The 23,974-nt window shown below is 45.2% G+C and overlaps 1 protein-coding gene and 1 pseudogene across 1 annotated transcript in view; both read left to right on the top strand.

Moving 5' to 3' along the window:
- Gpr156 (G protein-coupled receptor 156) overlaps positions 1–23,974 on the top strand; it is an 86,498-nt gene that overhangs the window by 47,261 nt on the left and 15,263 nt on the right. Inside the window, exons 4-7 of the mRNA XM_075955050.1 lie at positions 10,506–10,635; positions 10,940–11,050; positions 20,768–20,893; positions 21,755–21,850. Of these exons, the coding sequence (XP_075811165.1) occupies positions 10,506–10,635; positions 10,940–11,050; positions 20,768–20,893; positions 21,755–21,850 (463 nt within the window). The remainder of the gene's footprint in view (positions 1–10,505; positions 10,636–10,939; positions 11,051–20,767; positions 20,894–21,754; positions 21,851–23,974) is intronic.
- Positions 11,905–12,051, top strand: LOC142842872 (U1 spliceosomal RNA; annotated as a pseudogene).

A 23,974-nucleotide genomic window follows, 5' to 3' on the forward strand; every position in this document is an offset into this window, starting at 1 on the left:
GTTTTGCCTGTGTGTATGTCTATGTGCGGGTATCAAATCCTAGAACTGGAATTACAGACAGTTGTGAGCTATCATGTGGATGCTGGGAATTGAATCTGGGTCCTCTGAAAGAACAGCCAGTGCTCCTAATTACTGAGCCATCTCTCCAGTCCCCTTAATTTGTTTTTATTGGAATGGTTGCCTTGTCCCTTATTAGGTCTCATTTTGTAAGCTTCAATCTTTTGTCAATATAACTTAAGAAGCTCAACATGGTTTCCTAATGCAGGCTTGGGCTTGCCTACACAGCTCCTTAGGTAAACATTTAAAGTTTAGGGAAGTTTTGCTTTTGAGATAGGGTCTCTATGTAGACCAGGCTGTCCTGGAACTCACAGAGGGTTCCTCTGTCTCCTGAGTGCTGGGACTAAAGGCATGCACCACCATGCCTGACACACATTTAAGTGTTTGTGTTGTTTGTAACACACAATGCCCACATTTTCCCTTTACTCCATACCCCAGCAGTGTAGCGTGAGCATTGATCACCTTCTGTAGTTGGGTTTTCATGTAGAAGTGTTTCGTGGCTCTCTGTTTATCACCAGAGAAACACTCATTCACCCTTTAAAACAAACCCCTGCCTCTTCAAATGAGGGTCCTAGGTCCGAATTAGCAGAACCACCCAGAAACCTGTCCAAAATACAGCCTCAAACCCAACCCTAGAGTCTACTTAATCCAAAACTTTTGGGGGTGATGAGGACCAGCAGTCTGTGTGTTGACAAGTCTCCACATGGTTCTGGTCCTTATGGAATTTAAGAACAACTTTGGTAAGGCACAGTTCCCTTATCAAGCTCCACATCCGTTGACCAATGCTTATTTTATCTCAGAAGTAGAGCTCCTTGTTCACTCTCCCATTGCCTTTGCTAACGTCTGAGGCAAGGCCTATATTTTTTGTTTTCCACATCTGCCACAAGGCCCAGCACTGAGAAGGGTGTTGATCCGGATTGAGGACATTAGAGGCTGGGATTTGGCCCAGTCAGTGAAGTGCTTGCTGGGCAGCCTGAAGCCCTCAGCTCCGTCTCCCACACCCACACAAACATGTTGAATGCAGTGACAGTCACTTAGAATCCCAGCACTGAGGAGGCAGTGGGGATCCCTGAAGCAAACTGGACAGCCAGTCTAGTCAAATCTATGAGCTCCAGGTGCAGAAGAGACTCTCCCTCAAACGGATATGGTGATGAGGACAAGAGAGCTGGCTCAGAGGTTAAGAGCACACCTAGTTCCAGGGATTCTAAAACCCTCCTCTGGCTCCATGGGTGCCCATGGGTGCTCCTCAACATAGACAAACAGACTCTCTATCTATCTATCTATCTATCTATCTATCTATCTATCTATCTATCTATATATGTGTGTGTGTGTGTGCATATATATAATGTATATATATGAATAAACATTAAAATATAAGGTGACAAGCAATTGAGGAAGAAGCTGATATCAACTTCTGCATGTACACTTATATGAGCAAAAATTCAGCTTACTGAAATATACCTTCTCCCTACAAGATTTATTCCTGATAAACAAATGGAATCCAAGGCTTCTATTTATTTTTTAAAAGATTTGTTCATTTTTTTGAAATCAATGGGTGTTTTGCTGTATGTCTGTGTGCCACACTCATAAGGTACCTCAGAGACCTGCAGTAACTGCTGTGAGCCACCATGTGGGTCTGACTTGTAGCATGCATTCTAAGAGCTCTTAATAATAAAAACCTTCAGTCAGATATTAGGGGGTGGAAGCCGAGAGATCAGAGAAGCAGGGTGGCCAGCCACTAGAGAGACCTTTTACCTCTACCAATGCTCAGACCAAAGTAAAATCCTGTCCTCAGACTGCTTCAGACTGCACCTCAGACTGCATGCTCGGATTGCAACTGTTTCCACCAAACTTCAGACAGCACTGAGCTCCTGTCTCCTCTCACTTTATACTCCTCTCTCCACCCAGCCATATCACTCCTGTCTCCACCTCCCTAGTGCTGGGATTAAAGATGTGAGCTACCACCAGCTGACTCTGTTTCTCTTTGAAACTAGATTAATCTAGTATAGCTCAGGGTGGCCTTGAACTCACAGAGGTCTGTTTGCCTCTGTCTTCCCCGAGTCCTGGGATTAAAGAGGCGTGTAACCACTGCCTGGCCTCTAGTGGCTTAGCTCTGCACTCTGATCTTCAGGCAAGCTTTATTTGTTAAAACACAAAGTATCACCACAGAGACTGGAACCTGGATCCTCTGGAAGAACAGTCCGTGCTCTTAACCACTGGGCTATCTCTCCAGCCCCAACCCCAAGGCTTCTACTCTTAAAGGCCGATATATACCACACACATACACACACCAATACTAAATGTTAGGAAACATATGGAAAAACTAAATCTCTCATAAATCTCTGCGTGACATTTTGGTAATTTCTTAGAAAAATCAAACACATACTGTGTGACTTAGTCATTGTATTACTGGGTATTTACCCTAGAGAAATGGAAACATATGTTTACCCAAAAACCTAGATATAAATATTTATGTTAGCTTGATATTTATGACTGGAGACACTGACAATATATTGTCTGAAAAGGAAATCCAGACAACAATCTCATTTATAATAGTGTCAAAATAATCAATGAAATAAATTGGGAGCTTGAGAGGAGACTCAGGAGCTGGAGCACTTGCTACACACATTTGAGGACCTGAGTTTGACTCCCCAGAATCTATGTAAAACTGAGCATGGTAGTTCTCATGGCTGTAATTCTAGGACTCTTATGGCAAGATGGAAGGTAGAGTCAGGACAATACCCAGAGGCCCATGGTCCAAGGCAGTCAACCACCAAGAGAGCATGACTCAAACAAGGTAGAGAGAGATGGACACTTGGGGCTGTCCTCTGGCCTCCAGGTGTGTACCCGTACCTGTAGCGTGAGTGTGCACATGTACAGATGTTCGCACACATCCCCCACACACATACACACAATTAGTTGTTCCTTTTTCATCAGATTATAGGAAAGAATGCATAATTCTTGTCTGCCATAGTGCAGAGCCAACGCTGCCAAGCCATCGCTGGAGCCAAGGCTTCGAGACACTAGACAATGGCAGAAGCCCAAGAGCCCAAAGCCAGCTGCAGCAGGAATTCAGACTGGATTCCAGCCAGTGGGTAAAACCAGGAAGCATGATGGGAAATCAGCCAGAGTCTTAGGCCTGAGCCAGTAATGGGATCTGAAGACACAGTCCCTGTGAAGAGCACTGAAGGCTGTGTGTACCACAAGGAGAGCAGTGGTTCTCTGGGTCTGCTCTTGCGGTCGCTGTCAGCCAAACAGGGCCTTTGGGGAGCCAGGTGCAAACCCACGGTCCACTAACACTACTACAGGGTGTTAGCAGCCAGCGTCAGAAAGGCCTCTGAGAAAGAACAGGGTCCCAGGCAACTGTGATCAGTTCAGGAAAGAGAAAGAATGCTAGAGGATCCCAGAGTCAGAGAGGGTGTGCAGGTCAGTTGTGCCCACACTGTCCCCTGTCCTTTCATCGTAAAAGGAGAGTCAGGGGAGGGTGTGAGTCTCGGGGCCTGGGGACTCCAGTCCTGCCCTGGACAGCTGGTGGGGACAAGGCAACAGGGAGCAACAGATCTTCTTTCGTGATCTCTTATTTCTCGTTTTTCTAAGGCCTAACACTCATCTAAATCTAGTGGCAGAATTAATTTTACAGGCTGGGTGGTTGTGGCGCATGCCTTCAATCCCAGTACTAGGAAGGCAGAAACAGGCAGATCTCTGAGTTTGACGCCAGGCTGGTCTACAAGAAATAGTTCCAGGACAGGCTCCAAAGCTACAGAGAAACCCTGTCCCTCGGAAGATATATAATGAGGTACTACTGAGAGACCTCATAGAAGGTGCTCATAGGTAGAAAGCTGGGCCAAACTCAGCCCCGGGGTCGTGGATTCCCAGATTCTGGCCCAGTAGAGAACCATTCTTGCTTGTGTTTATGTATTCAGCATTCCTCACAGAGTCCCATGCACACCGTGGCCCAGCATTCTCCCGACATAATAAACGTGAAGACTGAAAAGAGAGGAACGAGGAGCAAAGATGGATTTACAGCCACCTGGGGCTGGCGCTCCGCGATTGGCTGCGTCTAACGGCCAACTGTGCTTGTGTTTTTTGTCCTGCTTAGAACCAGGGCGCCTGGGCTGGCTTTGTTTCTTTTCTCTCTCTCTCTCTCTCTCTCTCTCTCTCTCTCTCTCTCTCTCTCTCTCTTTCTCTTTTTTGGAAGAGCTACAAGAGTCTTGCTAGAAATCGCTGGAGGCCTTTCCTACAGCTGCAGTGGGGCAGTGGGAGGGAGAACGGAAGTTAAAATCGCAGCCTGAACAATCAATCACAACACGTGTGGAGCTGGAACCCTCGGGTGGGAGAGTTTAGGGAAAATGGGATTTTCTTCTGTGCGTCTATTGTCCCCTCTTATTGTTTAAAAGCACATTTAAAATATTGTACAGTTGTCACGAGACATGGAAATATACATTTGGGAGTTGATTTTTTTTAAAATAGATGCCAAATGTTACCATAATACTCCTAAAGAAGGCAGGCTTCCTTTCTAAGGGTGCCCTGAGGCTTTTGCTTCCCCTCACCAGCAGTGTGTCTCAATGGGCCTTCCACTACCGTCCTACACCTGAGCCGGTACAACGAGCTAAGGGACATTTGCTGTGAAATGGAAATCTACATTTCCATGTTCCAGCTTTTAAAATGGATGTGAGGATGCAGTTTTGAATCGAGACTCAGTTATGTCTGTAGCCCAGGAAAGCTATGAATTCTGAAATATGTGTACTATAAATCTATATGTATTTTCATATATTAAATTTATATAACATACACACATATATACATACATACACACACACACACACACACACACACACACACACACACATATATATATATATATATATATATATATATATATAATCCTATGGGCTGTGTAGATGGCTCAGCAGACAAAGGTGCTTGCCACCATGCCAGACCCACGCAGTGGAAAGGAAAACCAACCACTGTGCGTTGTCCTCTGGACTCTGTGTGCATGACATGGTACACAGGTGTTAAGGCACATGCAAATAAATGTAATTTAAATTTTTTAGTCTATATGTTCTCATATGTGTGTGTTAGTTAGCCCTGGATGCTGAGGAAAGGACTGTTAGTGTTATGTGCAGCTTTTATTCTGTCTTAAAAGAGAAATCAGAGCACTATCTTCGTCGTGAGAAAGCTCCCCCCCCCCCAGGAAGCAGCCTCATGAGTTGAGGGCAGAGATTCTAGCTAATCTGCATTGCCATCTCCATTTTCTCAATGCTGTGATAGGCTGCTATTCAGGAATTAATGTTTGACACAAAATGACCATTAATGAGAGGATGAGCAAAGCCAAGAACACCGAGGCCATTGGCTAAAGGAGAATCTGGGGCCAGGACATTTGGCAAGTTTTCTTCAGTACTTAATAAGCAAAGCTTTTATTTGGATGATCAGGTGATCGGGCTGTAAAACCCACCACATCTCTGAAAACCAGGTCAGTCTGCTCTTACAGGCTAAGGAATTGAGGCAGAAATGCATGTGACTAGCTTGCTGACAAGCTAGCGGCAGGAGAAGATTCTGTGGCTAAAGGGAGGAGCTGAAAGGGACCCTGGGTCTCATTGGGTCCCACTGCTGCTAGCTACGCAGCTATCCTGTAGCCTTCTGCTTCCAGGTCCTTTATGGAGTCAGTGACTGTGGGTCCAAATGACAGGTTGGTGGTTGGGAATTTCGCTCTTGGGATTAGACAAAACTGTACAAGCACTGAGTTTGCTTTAAAAAGCAATCGAGCTTAGAGAGGCCAGGCCCACCCGGCACTCAGGCTTCCTTGCCAGCTGCAAGCAGCAAGGCCATCCAAGATCAGCGGGTTTTCTGAAGTCTGGGAGAGCAATGTGAGCCATTAACTTCTGTCACTAATGTCAGCTGAGACGTGGGATGTGTGGTCATCAAGATGAGGTCTGCTGGGCCCTCGGGGCCCTCCTGGTCACGTGACCTGGGAGATGGGTTAGAGGAAAGCATTTCCTAGGAGAATTCTCCAGGAAGGATTTGGCTAATGGAAGGGACCCTTTGGAGGAGGCTGATCTCATTGGAGACAGTGAACCTATGTGCGCACGTGCGTATGTGAAGCCATCCTGCCACAGACGCTGAGGTTCCCTAGAAACAGAGGGTGGGGGAGCACAGAGCTGCACAGACACCCGGTTAGGATCTCTCATCTATTTCCGGGCTTCTCTATTTCCGAGCTTCTCTCAGCACCATGCTGGGAGGGAAGCCCAGGAGAGGCTCACCCACACAACTAGGCTTGTCAGTGAGGACTCCAGTCTGGTCTACAGAACTCCACAGCGCTCACAGCCCTAAAATAACTCTGATCTTTCTGTGTGCACTAACAGCAGGGAAGTCTCAACCATTCCATGAACGTCCGCAGAGACACCCGGAAGCCACTTCTATTCCCCAACATGTGCCCTCTTTGTCTAACACGTGGACGTTAAGCCAGCTCATGGCCCCCTCTGGCTTCCAGTGATTGAGAAGGAAGTTCCCGGATAGAAGCTGGGAGAGCAGTTAGGCTGCTGCAAGGAAGACTTTGATCAGTTGGTGGCAGTAGAGGTAGTGAGAAGTAGCTGGGTTCTGCTTGTATTTCCAGAATGAGACTTCAAGACAGATTGGATGTGGGAGGTAAGCAAGAGTCAGCAATGACTTCAAGGTTTTTGATCCAAGCAAACAGAAAGATGGAGTTCGTGTGCTGAGCTGGAGAAGGATGGCAGATAACATATGGAAGAAGACAAAGAGTTAAATTCTGAATGGACTGTGGTTTAGAGAGAGAGAGGGAGGGAGGGAGACAGAGAGAGAGCGCCAGATGCGGTGGTACACATCTTTGATCCCAGGCAGAGGCAGAGGCAGGTGGGTCTTTGTGAGTTCAATGTCAGCCTGGAACATGCAGCAAGTTCCAGAGCAGTCAGGGACACACAGTGAGGCCTTATCTTAATGAGGGTGGGGTGGGGTGGGGGAGTATATTTATGTTTCAAAATCCTGAAAGTAGGACTCTTTCAAATGATGAGACAAAGGATCCAGAGACCCTGAAGCAAAATAAAATGAAATCGTTCTGATGAGTGGATGTAGAGCCCAGGGAGCTGAAAGGTTATACTGACCTCTCTGGATGGTCCTCTAAGGAGGCCCAGGTGGGATGAAGCCGCAGGGCGGCACAGGCGTGAAGCCCAATAGTTAGAGGTCACGCTATAGTGTTAGCATGAGGTGTGCAGGATTTGGATTGATGAACTCAAACCAAATCGACAAAACGGCAGCAGATCAGATCTGTGGCATGACAGCAGATCACATAATAAAGCTGGAGTTGTGTATGACATACATTTATAATCTTATTGTAACATAATATGATCAAATTAGCAGACTGAATGAAAAACTCAACAGATTCTCAGAAATAAATTTTTTCTACTGCTGAGCTGTGAATGACTCCTGTATTTGTTTTAGCTGTGACGGAGCTCAGTGATAGGGGCTGGAGAGACGACTCAGTGGTTAAGAGCATATACTGCTCACTGCAGTCCAGAGGCCCCAGGTTCAACTCCTGCCAGCACCCACATGGTTCACCAATGTCCGTAACTCCAGTTCCAGGGAATCTGATGCCTGTTCCTGTCCAGACATACAACTGGTGCACAGACATCCATACACACATGCAAAACATCCATACCCATAAATTTAAACAGAACCAAGCTACTACTCAGTGTTGGCCTTTGCATCAACTCATGACGCGTCTTATAAAGTGTGCCCTGTGATGTTTTAAGGGAAGTTTCCTTCTAGCCTAGCCATAACTTGCCCAGATATATCCCAGATACAACCTTGAACTGTGTTTCCAAATTCAGTAACTCTCAAAGTCCCCTAGCTCAGAGGCCAGTGTTTGAGCTGGTGAACGCCACGTTCCTGGGTCTACTAGACCTCAAGAGAGACAATACAGGGTTAAACAAGACCTACAGGTGTTTGTTTGCATGTCCTGAGTCTCCTGGAGAACAGAAAAATTGAGAAAGTCCTTGTCTCACGTTTCTAGTCGATAAATGAATATGAAAAGAAAAAAGAGATTGCTATATAATCCCCAACACCCCCCAACTTGTTTTCTGACTGCTAGTCACCTAGTCTAGACTTTCAACTCTTCGTACGTGCAACACAAGTCATGTCATTGTAACTAAGTGTGTAATATTTAAATCTCCTGTGCCGGGTTCTCCAGCAGATAGGGCTGAGGCAGAGTGGCTCCAGCCCATCTCTCCCTGGGGCTGAGCAGGCTGGTGAGCGTTGACAATCCAGACCTCCCCCCTGGCCACCGAGGAGAAACACACACCGAGGTGGGAGTCTGTTAAAGCAGGAGCTCACTTGATTGCCTCAGGGCAGGAACTTATATAGGGCTGAGATAGTGGAGTGAGGAATAGGGGCCAATAATATCCTGCCATGTCAGTGGTGACTAGACAGAGGCGCGTCTAGGTAAGGCTGTGCTGAGTCACTCCTCTCTCCTCAAACTCAAGTTAGGCTCAGGAAGTTACTCGGGGCCTCATGGGGCCCAACTCTCCTGGCATTATAAAATCTTCTGCATGTTGGTAGATGAGGGAAGACATTCAGCTTTGCAGACTTCATCATTTAGTTCAATAGAAAAATAAAATGACATGGTGGCTGAATACCTCCCCACGCAGCAAAGACGGTCCCCAGACAAGTCATTACCTACTGAATTGGAGCTGAATGACGCTTACATGGCTTCACAGGTGTTCGCTACTCAGCCAGACTAAACAGGTTAATCATCTCCTATTCATGTTTTCTTTCATGAGATACCCTCAGTAAAACCTCTCAAGAAAAAATACAAAAAAAAAAAAAATACGCGTCTGGGTCCAAGGCATGTTTACCTGGACAAGGGGTTTACACCATGGCTTGAGACGTGAATGCTAGAGAATGCCCATTTCCTCAGAAATAACTAGACAGGGCTCCTCTTCACTAAGTCAGAAATGGGGAGAATTCCAAATTAGGATCTGTGAAATACTGGATTGTGCAAATGAGACCAAAGTAGGGCGTTCGAACAAGGTAGGTGCCGAGCTGAGCTGGGCTGCAAAGCTGTTCGTCAGTGATGTAGACAAGCAGATGTTTAGCTACGAGGTCCTGGCAGGAAGTCATGAGAGGGCCGCCATCGTGGTCATGGCTTATGTGTAGGAGCTTGTGGGAGGCTAATGGAAAAGGGTCTCAAGCCCTGGTCTTACAGAAGCTCACACATCAGTGATCCACAAAATCAGCCTGATTTCCGCCTAGATTAATATCACACCCGGAGACTCTGCCCGTGCCAACTTTGTCTAAGACCCCAGTTATCTGCATTCTCCATCCGCCACTGACTTCGTTTTGCCCCCTCCTAAAAACTGCCCTAACTTAATCCCCTATTTTAATCTCTGCTGCCTCTTGTTTCAGTCAAGTGAAGAAAGAAAAGCAATGTGTGCGTGTAACAATGAGTGTATGTAAAGAAACCCAGACCCCTCTGCAAACAGTAGTCTTCCTTACAGCTCAGTTCTGCAAGCCCCACGCTGTCCCCCTGTGCACCCACGGGCTGTGGCTTACATACGCTGGCCTTTCCCTTAACAGCCTCAACTTCACCGACCAAGCCCTCGTCCTTCTCTGGCGTCATCTGTGTCGATGGTCAGCCTTCCTTTCAAAGTTATAAAAGCAAGAGATACAAGAATTTGGGTTCAAGAAATTAAAAGCCAGGAGGGCTGGGGAGACTGCTCAACAGTTCCGAGCACTTGTTGCTCTTGCAGAGGACCGGGGTTCAGTTTCCAGCACTTACATAGTTGGTTCACTGCTCTCCATAGAGCCAGCTCTGAGGAATCAGATGCCTTTCTTTGTTCTCCGTGGGCATGAGATGCACACATGATACACACACATACATACATGTAGACAAAGCATTCGTATTTATAAAATAAAACTTTCGAGACATTTTTGGTGTTTCGTTTGTTTGTTTTGAGACAGGATTTCTCTGTGTAACAGCCCTAGCTGTCCTGAAACTTGCTTTGCAGAACAGGCTGGTCTTGAAATCACAGAGATCAGCCTGCTTCTGCTTCCCAAGTCTTGGGATTAAAGGCATGCACCATGACGTCCGGCATATAAATTTTTTTCTTTTTCAAATTAGACATATTGGCACGTGCCTGCAATACCAGCACAGGATAGAGACAAGAGAGACAGGAGTTCAAGGGCATCGTAGTAAGTTCAAGGCCAGCCTGGGCTACCATAGGTCCTATCTCAAAACATAAAAAATAAAGCAAACCAGGGTTTGGTTGTTTTTAAATGCATGTAAATAAACCGTAAGTTTCTTGGAGGGTGCACAGTGGCTTCTCCCCAGTGACAGGGCTGCGGTGGGGATTGTCCTTAGAAGGACATTGCTCTGGCAGGCCTTCGACATGGGTTCAATGGATCACAGCTATGCCATTCTTCCTATTTCCACCCAGGATTGTGAAGATGTCCAGCCCCAATCTGAACATTGTGACCTTACTGGGCAGCTGTCTGACTTACAGTAGTGCTTACCTTTTTGGGATTCAAGATGCTTCAGTGGGGAATTCAATGGAAGCGCTCGTGCAGGTAGGTGACACTTTGAAACTTTGTTTCGGACACCATGTTAGAGTTTGATGATATTCCATGATCATGGCTCTTCCTGTGAGTGGTAGATATGTGTCCATGTTGTAGTCTGTGTCCATGCTATAGTCATGTATCTGCGTTACAGTTGTGTATCCATGTTATAGTTGTGTATCTGTGTTATAGCTATGTGTCCGTGTTATGGGCACATTCAGTGAGGCCCACTTTCTACCCCCCATCCTCTGTGGACCTGAGATGTTGAAGATGGAGGGAGGTTCCACTGTGACTCTTGCTTCTCGTTTGCCCTCAGATGAGACTGTCCATGCTATGCATTGGGACATCCCTTGTGTTCGGCCCTATTCTGGGGAAGAGCTGGCGACTCTACAAGGTGTTCACCCAGAGGGTCCCCGACAAGAGAGTGGTGAGTTGGACAGCCGGCACACAATGCCGGGTGGCAGCAGGAGCTCCATGGACGCTCAGAGCTGGGGAAGTTAGTACAGATCTCTAGGGTAACTATAGGATGGCTGGAATTCTAGCTCCTCACTTCAATCCTTAGAGTGATGTGGCTCCGTAAAGCCCCAGACTTCTAGGTCTGAGAGTGAGCGCAGCCGGGAGCTAGATCTGGGAACATGGGCTGCTTTAAGTACACCAGGCTCCACGGGAACCTGTGAGCTGGCCAGTACCTGGCACAATGGGAATGAAAACAAGATGCCCAGAGACTGGCTCTTGGCACAGATAGGAGCTGTAAGTGAAAGAGGGAGTGTAGAGAAGCTATAGCAAGAAGCAGAACGTTTCCTCTCCCTAGGGTGCAGGTCTTTCTTATACAGGCAATTTTCTGCCCAGAGAAGGCATAGCTAAAGCAGTGAGCATAAAGGGACTCAGCAGGAAGAATTGACTGAGCAAGCCCTGCAGCAGCTAGGTCACCCGCCTGGCCCTGACATCCAGCATTTATTATAACTATATTCCTCCATTTTATCAGATTCCCTGATTATGACTGCCCAGACCATGAGTCTCTTTGGCTAGAGACTCCCCAGACATTTATATTTAATTCTGTCAGACTGCTTCTCTGTAATTATGGGATGTTAAAAAGCAAACATTATTGGATCACGGTGGCTACTTAGCAAAAGTTTTGCAAAAAAAGCACACAGATGCAGAAAGTTGGCTAAAAGGACGGATTAAAAACTATGGGGTTTTTGTTGTTGTTGTTGTTTTTCTTTCTTTCTTTCTTTTAGGCAGAATTGACACACAAGAAATACAATATTAAAGTGTGACAAGATACTTACCTGGCAGGGGAACACCATGATCAGGTTTTTCCAGAGAGAGGCTCACACACTTAGCGTGAGCTGACTCCTGAGATTTCCACACACACAGGAAACTCGGCTGCATAATTTGTGGTAGTGAGGGACTATATTAGCTCTCTCTCCTGAATAAAAAAGTGTGGTATTATGTCAACCCATGAAACATGTGATCCTGCAAACATCACCATCCCCAGACGCTAAGCATCCTCTGCCCTTTGTTACATCGTCACATTGTTACATTGTCGCTCTTTATCCCGAGGACATCACTGTTTTGGCTTCCAGCATTAAAGATTAGTTTTCCTTTTCCAGGGTTTTACATCAGTAGAATCATGGGCTGGAGAGATAGCTGAGCAGTTAACACAGTGGGTTCTCAGCACCCATGTTGGGCATGCGCACATACCTACGCAAAAGTGCACACATGTGTTTAATTTAAAACTAAAAATAAATCTTTTTTTTAAAAAAAACAAATTTTATATTTATTTTATGTGTGTAAGTGCTTTGCCTACATGTCTGTATGTGCACCATGTGTGTGCCTGTGACCAAGGAGGTAAGAATCGGGCATCAGATCCCGCAGAACCGGAGTTACAGATGGCTGTGAGCCACTACTTATGTGCTGGGAACCAAATGTAGATCTTCTGCAAGTACTCTTAACCACTGAGCCATCTCTCCAGCACCTAAAAACAAATCGTTGAAGAGAAACAAAAGTTCAAAGTCATCCTTAGCCATATAGTAAGAACACATGAGACCCTATCTCAAAAATAAATAAATAAATGAAATTACAATTTTGCTGCTGGTGACATATTTCAGTGGGAAGACTGCCTGCTGTGAACCATGCAGTGGGTACTCTCATTTAATCTGGTTTATTTTATTCATGTAATTATTTTGAATATAATTACTCATCCACATTGCTGTGTACAGCAGTAGTTTATCTGTCCACTGACGGAGTTGGAGTTGTTTCCAGTTTGGGACTAATACAGATAAAGATGGTGTGAACATTCATGTCCTCATATTTGCATAGATACATGCTTCCATTTTCTTTGCTCAAAACCTGAGAGGAGAATGGTTGGCGCACATGGCCAGTGTGTATTTAACTTTGTTCTGCACGTTTTTGTTTTGTTTTTGTTTTTGAGGTGAGGTCTCACTGGGTAGCCCTAGCTTGTGTGTAACTCACAACTCACTTCAAGGTTGGCCTTGCATTCACAGAGATCTGCCTGCCTTTGCTTTCTGAGTACTGGAATTATAGATGTGTGCCCCACTCCAGCGCTAACTTATTCTTCATAGCTCATGCTTTGGTTATTAAATATAAGAAATATTTGCCTAATCGGTGTCATCAAAATTTTTATTTTTTTTCTCCTGAGTTTACTTCTAGAAATTTTAGAGTTTTTTTTTCATGTGTGTGTGCGCGCATGTGCGTGCGTGCGTGCGTGCGTGCGTGTGTGTGTGTGTGTGTGTGTGTGTGTGTGTGTGTGTGTGACAGAATGGGCACTCTGGCCACGGCGTATGTATGGCTCTCTCCTTTCACCATGTGAGACCGGGGGATCAGCTCAGGTCATCAGGCTTGCTGACAAGCAGTTTTACCTGTGAGCCATTTCACCAGCTCGCAAACAAAGCTTTAAAGTGGTTTGCCAATCTGTGTAAAAATCAAGTTAGGATTATGATGGGAAACGCTTTGAATCTAAGATTAAACTATTGAGAATTGATTTCTTAACAATGATGGTTTTTAATCTATAAATACTGTACATGTCTCCACCTATTTAGGTTTTTATTAATTTATCTCAGCAATATTGTGTATTTCTCAGTATAGAGCTTTCACGTATTTTTCCAGATTTATTACTCTTTAAGTTGTTATATGTTGCATGTTTTATTGTTTTGTAAACTATACTTTTATATTGATTTTTGCTCAGACGCAGACAGACAAATGGGTTTTGGTGCTGACCGTGTATGTCTCAACCTTGCTAAATTCCATAAGGGTTCTAGCAGTGTCGTTTTCTAAGACGGTCTCATAATCTAGTCCAAGTTGACCTCTGTCGTCTAGGCTTGCCTTGGGTTCATGGTGGTCTTCCTGTCTCAGCTTCCAAAATGCCAGACTACTACAGTCATTCTAGCATGTGCAGACTTGTAGCAACTTCATCATCATCATCATCATCATCATCATCATCATTATTATTATTATTATTAATTTTGGTTTTTTGAGACAGGGTTTCTCTGTAGCTTTTGGAGCCTGTCCTGGAACTCGCTCTGTAGACCAGGCTAGCCTTAAACTCACAGAGATCCGCCTGCCTCTGCCTCCTGAGTGCTGGGATTAAAGGTGTACGCCACCACCGCCCGGCTCTTCCAGCAACTCTTTAATCGATTCCATTAGATTCTCTGCATTGTTGTCACATCACCCGTAAGTAAAGAGCTCTTTTCTGCAAGAACTGGAAAAAGCAATAGTACAACTTCAAACCGAGATGATGAGTAAAATATCCTTCAATGGTTGTTATTTTATATAAATATGTGTGTCTTGACCACTTGTATATCTGTGCACTATGTGCATGCAGTGCCCAAGGGGGCCAGAAGAGGGAATCAGATCCCTTGGAACTGGCGTTGCAGATATTTGTGAGGCTTCACATGGATGCTGGAAACTGGACCTCTTCTGGCGCTCTTAAAGGATGAGCCCGCTTTCCAGCTTCCTTCAATTATTCTTGGCTGATGGGGAAGCCCTCCATACTAAGCATGGATTGGGTGTGTGGCTTATCCCAGTAGTCCTAACACTTGGGAAGCAGAGGCAGGAATTTGGTGAGTCTGAGGCCAGCCAAAGCAAGACCCTGTCTCAAAAACAAAACAAAACAAAACAAACAACAAAAAGAATCATCATGTGCATGCATGAAGATGTCATAATGAGTTGCATTATCATGTATAATTAATGTATACTAATAAAAATATTTTAAAGAACAAACAAAAGCATGGATGTTGGCTGCAGTTTCATAGACTCTGTTTTTCCACTTGTGGAAGGTTTTTTGTTTCCCCCTTAGGTTCCTGATAATTTTTATCAATATTGGTGTTGGGTTTTGTCTAACAAATTTCCTTGTCTATTGAAGTTGTCATATTATTTTCTTGTCTGATTTGCTCATATGATGGATTGTGTTTAAATGATTGTAGGATGCCCAAACAGACTTGTATTCCTGGATAAATTTAAGTTGGTCATGCGCTGTTATATGCTTTGTGTTTGGTAGAATTCCTCTTTATGATAATTTTGTTTGGATTTGCACACTTATGCTTTTAGTGGCTATTGCTTTGCAGTTTTCTTGTCTTACAGTGCATTCATTTACCCAGTTTGGGTATCAGGGTAATTCTGATGTTGTAGAATGAGCTGGATAGGATTCTCTTCAGTTTCTAGAGAGCTTTGTAGACAATGGTAAAATTGCTGTGCACTTCTCACCACGCAGCAGGGTCCTTCCCTGTCTTCTCATCCCAATCTGTGCACTGTTGCTGTGCACTTGTCACCACGCAGCAGGGTCCTTCCCTGTCTTCTCATCCCAATCTGTGCACTGTTGCTGTGCACTTGTCACCATGAAGCTGTGCGCTTCCCTTTCTTCCCATCCCAATCTGTGCGCTATTGCTGTGCACTTGTCACCATGAAGCCGTGCACTTCCCTTTCTTCTCATCCCAATCTGTGCGCTATTGCTGTGCACTTGTCACCATGAAGCTGTGTGCTTCCCTTTCTTATCCCAATCTGTGCGCTATTGCTGTGCACTTGTCACCATGAAGCTGTGCGCTTCCCTTTCTTCTCATCCCAATCTGTGCGCTATTGTTGTGCACTTGTCACCATGAAGCTGTGCGCTTCCCTTTCTTCCCATCCCAATCTGTGCTCTATTGTTGTGCACTTGTCACCATGAAGCTGTGCACTTCCCTTTCTCCTCATCCCAATCTGCGTGCTATTGCTGTGCACTTGTCACCATGCAGCTGTGCACTTCCCTTTCTTCTCATCCTATTCTGCGTGCTATTGCTTTCATTTTTACATGTACTATAAGCCCCACTCAGTTGTTGTAATTTTTATTAAACAATTATCTCGTAGTTATTTAGGAAAAATAAATTATACATTTTCCTAAATAGTTGACATTTCCAGTGCTCTTAATTTCCTGTACACATTTTGTCTGTTTTTTGAGATGAGGTCTCACTATGTAGCCCTGATTGGCCTGCCACTCAGAGATTCACCTGCCTCTGCCTCCCAAGTGCTGGAATTAAAGAAGTATATAACCACTCTCAGCCTTATATCCTCATTTTCATTTGGTATCATTCCCTTTTGATCTGAAGGATTAAAAACATTCTAGTGTGAGTGTAGAAGTGCTGAACTCTTTCAGCTTCATAGGACTGAAAATGTCTTTATTGTGACTGTATTTCCAAAAGATATAGTGCCACTTGCTTGTTGTGTAGTGTTGGGGGTGGAGAACAGAGCCACTCACACTAGGCAGTGGATCTACCGCTAGCTGCATCCCAACCTTCGAATGTTTCCTTTTGTTTCCGTACTTGGATGAAGATGATCTCTCCCAGTGTCTTCTCACTTGACCTTATATGGTGAGGTCTGACTCCTGATCTTTGCTTCTCCGTACAGAGTTTGTTTTTTTCCCTAATTGCTAGCAGTGGTTTCTCTTGTGAGCGATTTGATTAAGCAAAGTTTATCTTGCTCTTGCGAACTTTATAACTAGCTTGCTTCTTTCCTTTGGTGGTTGTCAAGAACGTGGATCTACCACATCCATCACCCTGTAGAAAACCGAACTCCAAAAAGATCAAGGACCTCAACATTAGACCAAATACCCTGAACTGGTAGAAAAGAAAGTGGGAATAGGCTTGGACTCTCTGACACTGGCAGAGGCTTTCTGAATGAACACCATAGGCATTAAGACCAACAATTAATAAACGGGACTTTGCGAAACTAAAAACTTCTGTACGGAAAGGACACCATCATTTGGACAAAGAAGAAGCCTACAGAATGGAAAACACTTTACCAATTAGATAGTTATCTAGAATATATAAAAAACTAAACATAAAAATCAATAGTTTTATACATATTTTTATTAAATTGTCATAAAAAGTTTAAGATTTATTGTCATAAAAAAACATTCTCACTTCATAAAAGAAGAGTCCAAGATGAGCACCTGTCTCAGCCGCTCATGCTGAGCTTTAGTGCAGTGTGAAAGGGAAATGGACTTTGTCAGGAACCTGCTATAGGATGCATGCAGAGAGGAAAGATGTGAGCAGCTTTGAAGTAGCGGTGACCGCAACTACTTAATATGGAAAAGGGATCCCGGTGACTGCTTGGACAGATGATAGTGGGATTTTGACTCTGCAGAAATGAAGAGCCCAGGTATTGAGAAGGCTTAGTGAGTAAAGGCGCTAGCTGCCAAGTTTGATGGTCTGAATTTGATCTCTAAAACCCATGTGATGGAAGAAGAGAACCAACTTCCACAAGCTGGCCTTCCTCTGAGTGTATGAACATGCACATATAACACAATACATGAATTCATTTTTGTAAAAGAGCTCTTGGGGCCAGCGGCCTAGGCTGGAACAGGCCTGAGGCAGCGAGCTCCACGGGAGGGAACTGAGCCAGCAACATAGGCCTGAGCAGGCCTGAGATGGCAAGCTCCATGGGAGCAGGAGCAGATCCAGACCAGGGGCATTTGCAAGGCAGGACTGAGCCAGCAACCTGAGCCAGAGCAGACCTTAGACAGCGACCTCCACAGGAGCAGGTACAGGGGAGCAACTGCTGAGCAAGTGGACCAGAGCCAGAGACTACTGTGGGGTTCCAGGTGTGAATCTAGGACCTTTGAGGGAGTAGACCTGAGCCAGGACCTCTGTGGGTCTGGGCATCAGTCTGGGACCTCTGAGAGAGTAGGCAGGAACCAGAAACCTCTGCAGGTCTAGGCATGAGTCTGGGACCTCCAAGGGAGTAGATCAGAGCCAGAGACCTTTGCAGGATCAACCCCAAGCCAGGGACCTCTGCAGGAGCAGATCCAGTCCAGGGACATTTAGAGAAACAGGTCTGAGCTGGCAACCTAGACCAGAGCAGGCCTGAGACAGCAAACTCCATGGAGAAGAGCAAACCCTGGGAACGCTGAGCGACCTCCAGGAACATGGTGTTCATGTACCATGTACCATGAGGAACAGCCATCTGAGCCTTGGATCCACCAAGATTAATCACCAAAGTCCCAGACAGCCCCAACCACACCAATGAGAGGAAAAGACGAGTAGACAAGGTAAGAACACACACAACACCACAAAGAGCAACACGACACCAGTAAAACCTAAAGACCCTACAACAGCAAGACTCAAACAACCAAATATAGATGAAAGAGAAGAAAATAACATAAAAAATAACTTCAGGAAAATGTTTGAGACTCTTAAAGAGGAAATGAGGAATTCCCTCAAAGAAATGGTGGAAAAGACAAACAAAAAATTGCAAGACATCAGCAAATCCCTTAAAGAAAACCAGGAAAATATAATCAAACATATGAAAGAAACTATTCAAGACTTGAAAACTGAAATAGAGACAATGAAGAAAGCACAAGCTGAGGGAATTATACAAACAGAAATCATGAGAAAACAATCAGGCACCACAAACACAAGCATAAACAGCATAATACAAGAGATGAAAGAGAATCTCAAGCACTGAGATACAATAGAGAAATGCACTCATCAGTCAAAGAAAACATTAAATCTAACAAAAGCTTAACACAGATTATCCAGAAAATAGGGGACACCATGAAAAGGTCAAACTTAAGAATAACAGGTATAGAGGAAGGAGAAGTTCAACTCAAAAGCACAGAAAATATATTTAGCAAAATCATAAAAGAAAACTTTCCCAACCTAAAGAAAGATATGCCTATGAAGATACAAGAAGCTTATAGAACACCAAATAGACTGGATAAAAAAAAAAGTCCCCTTGCCACATAATAGTCAAAACACTAAACATTCAGAATAAAGAAAGAATTTTAAGAGCTGCAAAGAAAAAGGGCCAAGTAACATATAAAGGTAGACCTATCAGAATTATATCTGATTTCTCATTAGAGACAATGAAAGTCAGAATGAAGGTCGTGGTCAAGCGTTATGCAGACATTAAGAGAACATGGATACCAGCCCAGACTACTAGACCCAGCAAAACTTTCAGTCACTGTAGAAGGATAAAACAAGATATTCCATGACAAAACCAGATTTAACCAATACCTAGTCACAAACCCAAACCTACACAAAGTACTAGGAGGAAAACTCCAACCCAAGGAAACTGGCTACATCAACATAAACACAGATAATAGATGAACTCACAACAGCAAATCCCAAAGAAGGGGAAAACACATAAATTAACATCACAAACAACTAAGCTAAATTAACATAAGATAACAATCACTGGTCTTTAATATCCCTTAATATAAATGGATTCAACTCCCCTATAAAAAAGACACAGGCTAACAGATTGGGTACAAACACAGAATCCATCCTTCTGCTGCATACAAGAGGAAATCTCAATACTGAACATCTATGCCCCAAGTACAAGGGCACCCTCATATGTAAATAAAGAAATGTAAGAATGGTCAAGATCAAAAACGCTGATGACAACTTATGCTGGAGAGGTCGTGGGGTAAAGGAACAAACCCTCCTTCATTGCTGGTGGAAGTGCAAGCTGGTACAGCCCCTTTGGATGTTAGTGTGGCAATTTCTCAGAAAATTAGGAAGCAACCTTCCTCAAGACCCAGCAATACCACTTTTGGGTATATAGCCAAAGGATGCTCAACCGTGCCACAAGGACATGTGCTCAACTTTGTTCATAGCAGCATTGTTTGTCATAGCCAGAACCTGGAAACAACCTAAATGCCCCTCGACTGAAGAATGGATAAGAAAAATGTGGTACATTTACACAATGGAGTACTACACAGCAGGAAAAAATAATGACATCCTGAAATTTGCAGGCAAATGGATGGAGCTAGAAAACATCATTTTGAATGAGGTAATCCAGACCCAGAAAGACAATTATCACATGCACTCACTCATAAGCCTACAAATCACAATCCGAGAGAACCTAAACAACAATGAGGACCCTAAGAGAGACATACATAGATCTAATCTACATGGGAAGTTGAAAAAGACAAGATCTCCTGAGTAAATTGGGAGCATGGGGACCTTGGGAGAGGGTTGAAGGGGAGGGGAGAGGTAGGGAGGGGAACAGAGAAAAATGTAGAGCTCAATAAAAATTAATAAATAAAAAAAACATTCTCTCATACTAGTCAAATTATAGAAAAAATGCTAATAATTCCTTCATCTTTTAATCCCATACCTGAGCTAATGGCGAAGTCTGGCAGTAAAACCTCTCCATTTCTCTACGTGCTCATAGAGCTACATCTAGAAATAAAAGTGAACTTCCTTTATAAGACCCCTGGAAACCCCTGCCAGAAAAGTTAGAACATCAAAATATTAAACCAGCTGAGTGGTGGTGCATGCCTTTAATCCCAGCACTCAGGAGGTTGAGGCAGGTAGAGCTCTGAGTTTGAGTCCAGCCTGGTCCACTGGGCAAGTTCCAGGACAGCCAGGGCAAAGAGAAACTATCTTGAAAATCAAAAACAAAATAAACAAAATGTTAAACAAATGGAAATGTTTAGTGGTACCAATAATACTAACTGAATACTTATGAGGAGGCATTCAGTCTTACAGCCTCATTCTGAACAGGGCTAGTGGTGGTGGCGTTGATGGCTGGGTCCTATGGAGTGCTGTTACTATAGCCCACAGCTCTGAACACAGGGCACACTCTTGCAATCGTGTTAAATACAGCCAGCAATTGAGGAGACATTTTGACCGTGACTCTTTTGCAGATTATCAAAGACCTGCAGTTGCTGGGGTTGGTGGCAGTCCTGGTGGTGGCTGATGTCATCCTGCTTGTCACGTGGGTGCTGACTGATCCCATCCAGTGCCTCCAGATCCTTGGTGTGAGCGTGAAGGTGAGGGCCTATCCCTAGGCCTTCTAGTTCTTCATGTGGGCTGGGCTCTGTGCTGGCGCTCAGTCAGCAGCACTCACTCAACAGCTGGCCTGCAGAGCAATCAGGAGTCCTGGCTGCCCTGGGCACCCTGTCACGTGTCTGCAGCCTGTGCTGCCACCCACAATGCTCCTCATGCCCCTGATCTTCTCGTGGGTGTCCTCCCAGATGTCAGTGCTTGGGGAATCTGCCTGACAACTCTCTCTGGGCTTGCAGTCACTGATGAGAACATCCTGCTCTAGGGAGCTGCCTTCCACTCCCTGTTGAGAGATACAGGTGATGTCTTGAGGCTGTCTCTGTATTCTTCAGTTCACATCACACCCTGCACCAGCCGTGCTCCTGGGGGAAGGCTGCAAACCTCTCCTTTCCAGAGAGAGGGGTAAGGAGGAGGTAACAAGATCACCTACTACACTGAGCTCAAGTGAAGATTAGGAGAAAGAGTTCAGATACAGGGCTGAATGGAATCGATACTGCAAGGGTCAGTGAAGACTATTTTTGAATAATGGTTCACGATGTAGAATACTCTTGTAATTTTGCTGAGGTGCTGTCTGAAGCCACCGTGGTAGCAAAGCCCACACCCTCAGGTAAGCCCCGAAGTGGCCCGGTGTCTCTAGCCAGCCACCTTTCTCTCCCTTCCCTCTCACTCAGGCACTCTGGTTTAGGTTCTAACAGAACATAAACCTTTCTACATTTTCTCCCGTTTTTATGTACGGAGCAGGGAAATTCTCTGCTAGGGAGGAGTGTATACCCCTGGAAGTTCACAGAGCTCTGCTGTGTGGCCCCAGGAATTTAATGCCCTTGGTTCTGATCCTGTGTCCCTCACAGGTGACAGGGAGAGATGTGTCTTGCTCATTGACCAACACACACGCCTGTGCTTCGCGGTACTCCGATGTCTGGATTGCTCTGGTTTGGGGATGCAAGGTTGGTACCACAACTCCACAGGTTACAGACCGTCTCCAATAAGATGGGTTTGGAAAGAGAATGGCGAATTAATGAGATTTATTCATGGATAGAGATGACAGAGAATGGTGAGCTCAGAGCCAGCCTGGGCTCATGCGGAAGTCCCAAACTGTGAACCTTTTATTTCTTCACCGTTTACATTTAGAGGGGCACTTTTGCAACCCCTCATGGGCCTTCTTTCAGTCTACCGACAAATCACTGAGATCAGTTTCTCTCATATTATGATTGGTTTTTCTGTTTGGGGTGGGTTTCTCAGGGAGGAACTTTGTTTATTGAGGGTCTTTATATGCAGCCCTCATTGGCTGTGTAAGCCAGGCAGTCCTTGAACTCACAATGTGACTCACTGTAACTGGCTTAGGAGGGTTTCTTTTTTCTTTTCTTAAAGAATCCAGGAAGCAAACAGCCATCACTCGCTTGTATCCTGGAAATGGTTAGGAACTGAACCTCTGAATGCTGCGAAATGGTGCTGAACTCCTTCTGAGCTGAACCCCAACCTCATCTAACCCCCAGGAGCCATATTCCCCCTTGAGTAGGGACAATGATACAGCCCCTTTAGGGCGGCTTTCACCCTCTTAGAGTTTCCAGCCACCCCTGCCCTTAGCGAGGGCTGCAGAACTTTCCATCTTGTTATTCTTGTTCTTCCTCTGGACACTTCTGAAGCACTCGGTCAGCTCAGTTCTTGGATTCTGGAGCTTATCCTCCACTTCATCCCTCCACCCCACACCCTGTCTTCGTACACCTCCTCCATTATTTTCTGCATGTTCCCATGGCGCTTCTTTTTACTACCGCGGTGTCTATAGATATGAGGAAAGGAATACCACCTCAGCTGACCTCCTGGGGGCACCAGCCAGCAAGGAGCTCCTGAGAAGGGCTGACCCCCCACCCCCGCCCCAAGCTTGCTAACAAAAGACAGATGACAATCAAGGATCAGGTGTGGCAACCCTCAAATAGCAGTCATGGGCACACTGGCTTTTACTCATACCTGTTTCCCTTTTTAGCAAGAATATTAATGAAATTAATATTCCCTTATTGGAATTAAACTGTTCTATGAAAATCATACTAACATTTCAGAATCACAGAGTTAATTTTATTCACCTTTGGTAATGATGTAAGTGCTGAGTGGCACTCAGTGGTACCAGTTACCCAGGGTCATCAGTGAAGATCCGATGGTGAGCGGCTTTGACCCTGCACCCCCATTTGGTAGAACCAAAGCTTCCAAAGTTACCCCCCCCCCCCCCGAGAGCCATGCCTGCAGTTGGAGTTGGCCAGGTCATGTGATGTCAGAGTCAACAGGATACCTGGCCTGACTTTCCTTCTCCCAAATCCCCTTAGCTCTCAGCCTCACCTCATACCCAACAGCATCTACACATTCCAGTTCTGAACAAGGGCTTGGCTGGCCTCCTCTCCCCTCGCTACCAGCCAAGCCCTCCATTCTGCTATTGTTGCCCTCCTGATGTTATCGCTCTTGTTGTTTTGAGTCAAGGTCTCCACGTGTGGCCCAAACTGGTCTCAGACTCACAGCAATCCTGCTGCCTCAGCCTCACTAGTGCTGGGATGCCTAGTTACCCATCATGCCTGGTTGTGAATGTCCTTGGTCCCAACGGTTTGTAGCATAGTGCTCTGAGCAAGTCAGAAAGACCAGTGCATACAGAATCTGTACACCGAGGATGGCCGGTGAAAACTTTGACGTCCAGATGTGCGCAGCTGTCCCGGGGAAACAGCACTGTCAGGGACCACGCCATTTTCTCCCTAGTACAAGTGAGAACCGGGAGGACAGATTTTTGCTTGTGAAGAGAGAGCTGGGCCCCAGTTCCTTGTGGTAGAGGCGGGGAATGTCACAAAGCAGTTCAGATGTAGCGCCTACTGGCTGTCCCTCCCCTCCTTCTTGCTGGGGTCCCAGCCTGCCTTTGTTCTCCTCTTTTTCCATCTTTCTTCTCCCAAGAACCCCTGCTGCACAGAGCACCGGTAGCCTATGGAGTTCCTTTGTGTGGAGCAGAAAACCCTGCTCTTGCGGGCAGAGGCAGACCTGCAGGTGCAGAGCCTGGCAGGCAGATGGTGCCTTTGAGTACCCTGGGAAATCAAATA

Source organism: Microtus pennsylvanicus, chromosome 1 (assembly GCF_037038515.1).
Source record: "Microtus pennsylvanicus isolate mMicPen1 chromosome 1, mMicPen1.hap1, whole genome shotgun sequence".
NCBI classification, from domain to species: domain Eukaryota; kingdom Metazoa; phylum Chordata; class Mammalia; order Rodentia; family Cricetidae; genus Microtus; species Microtus pennsylvanicus.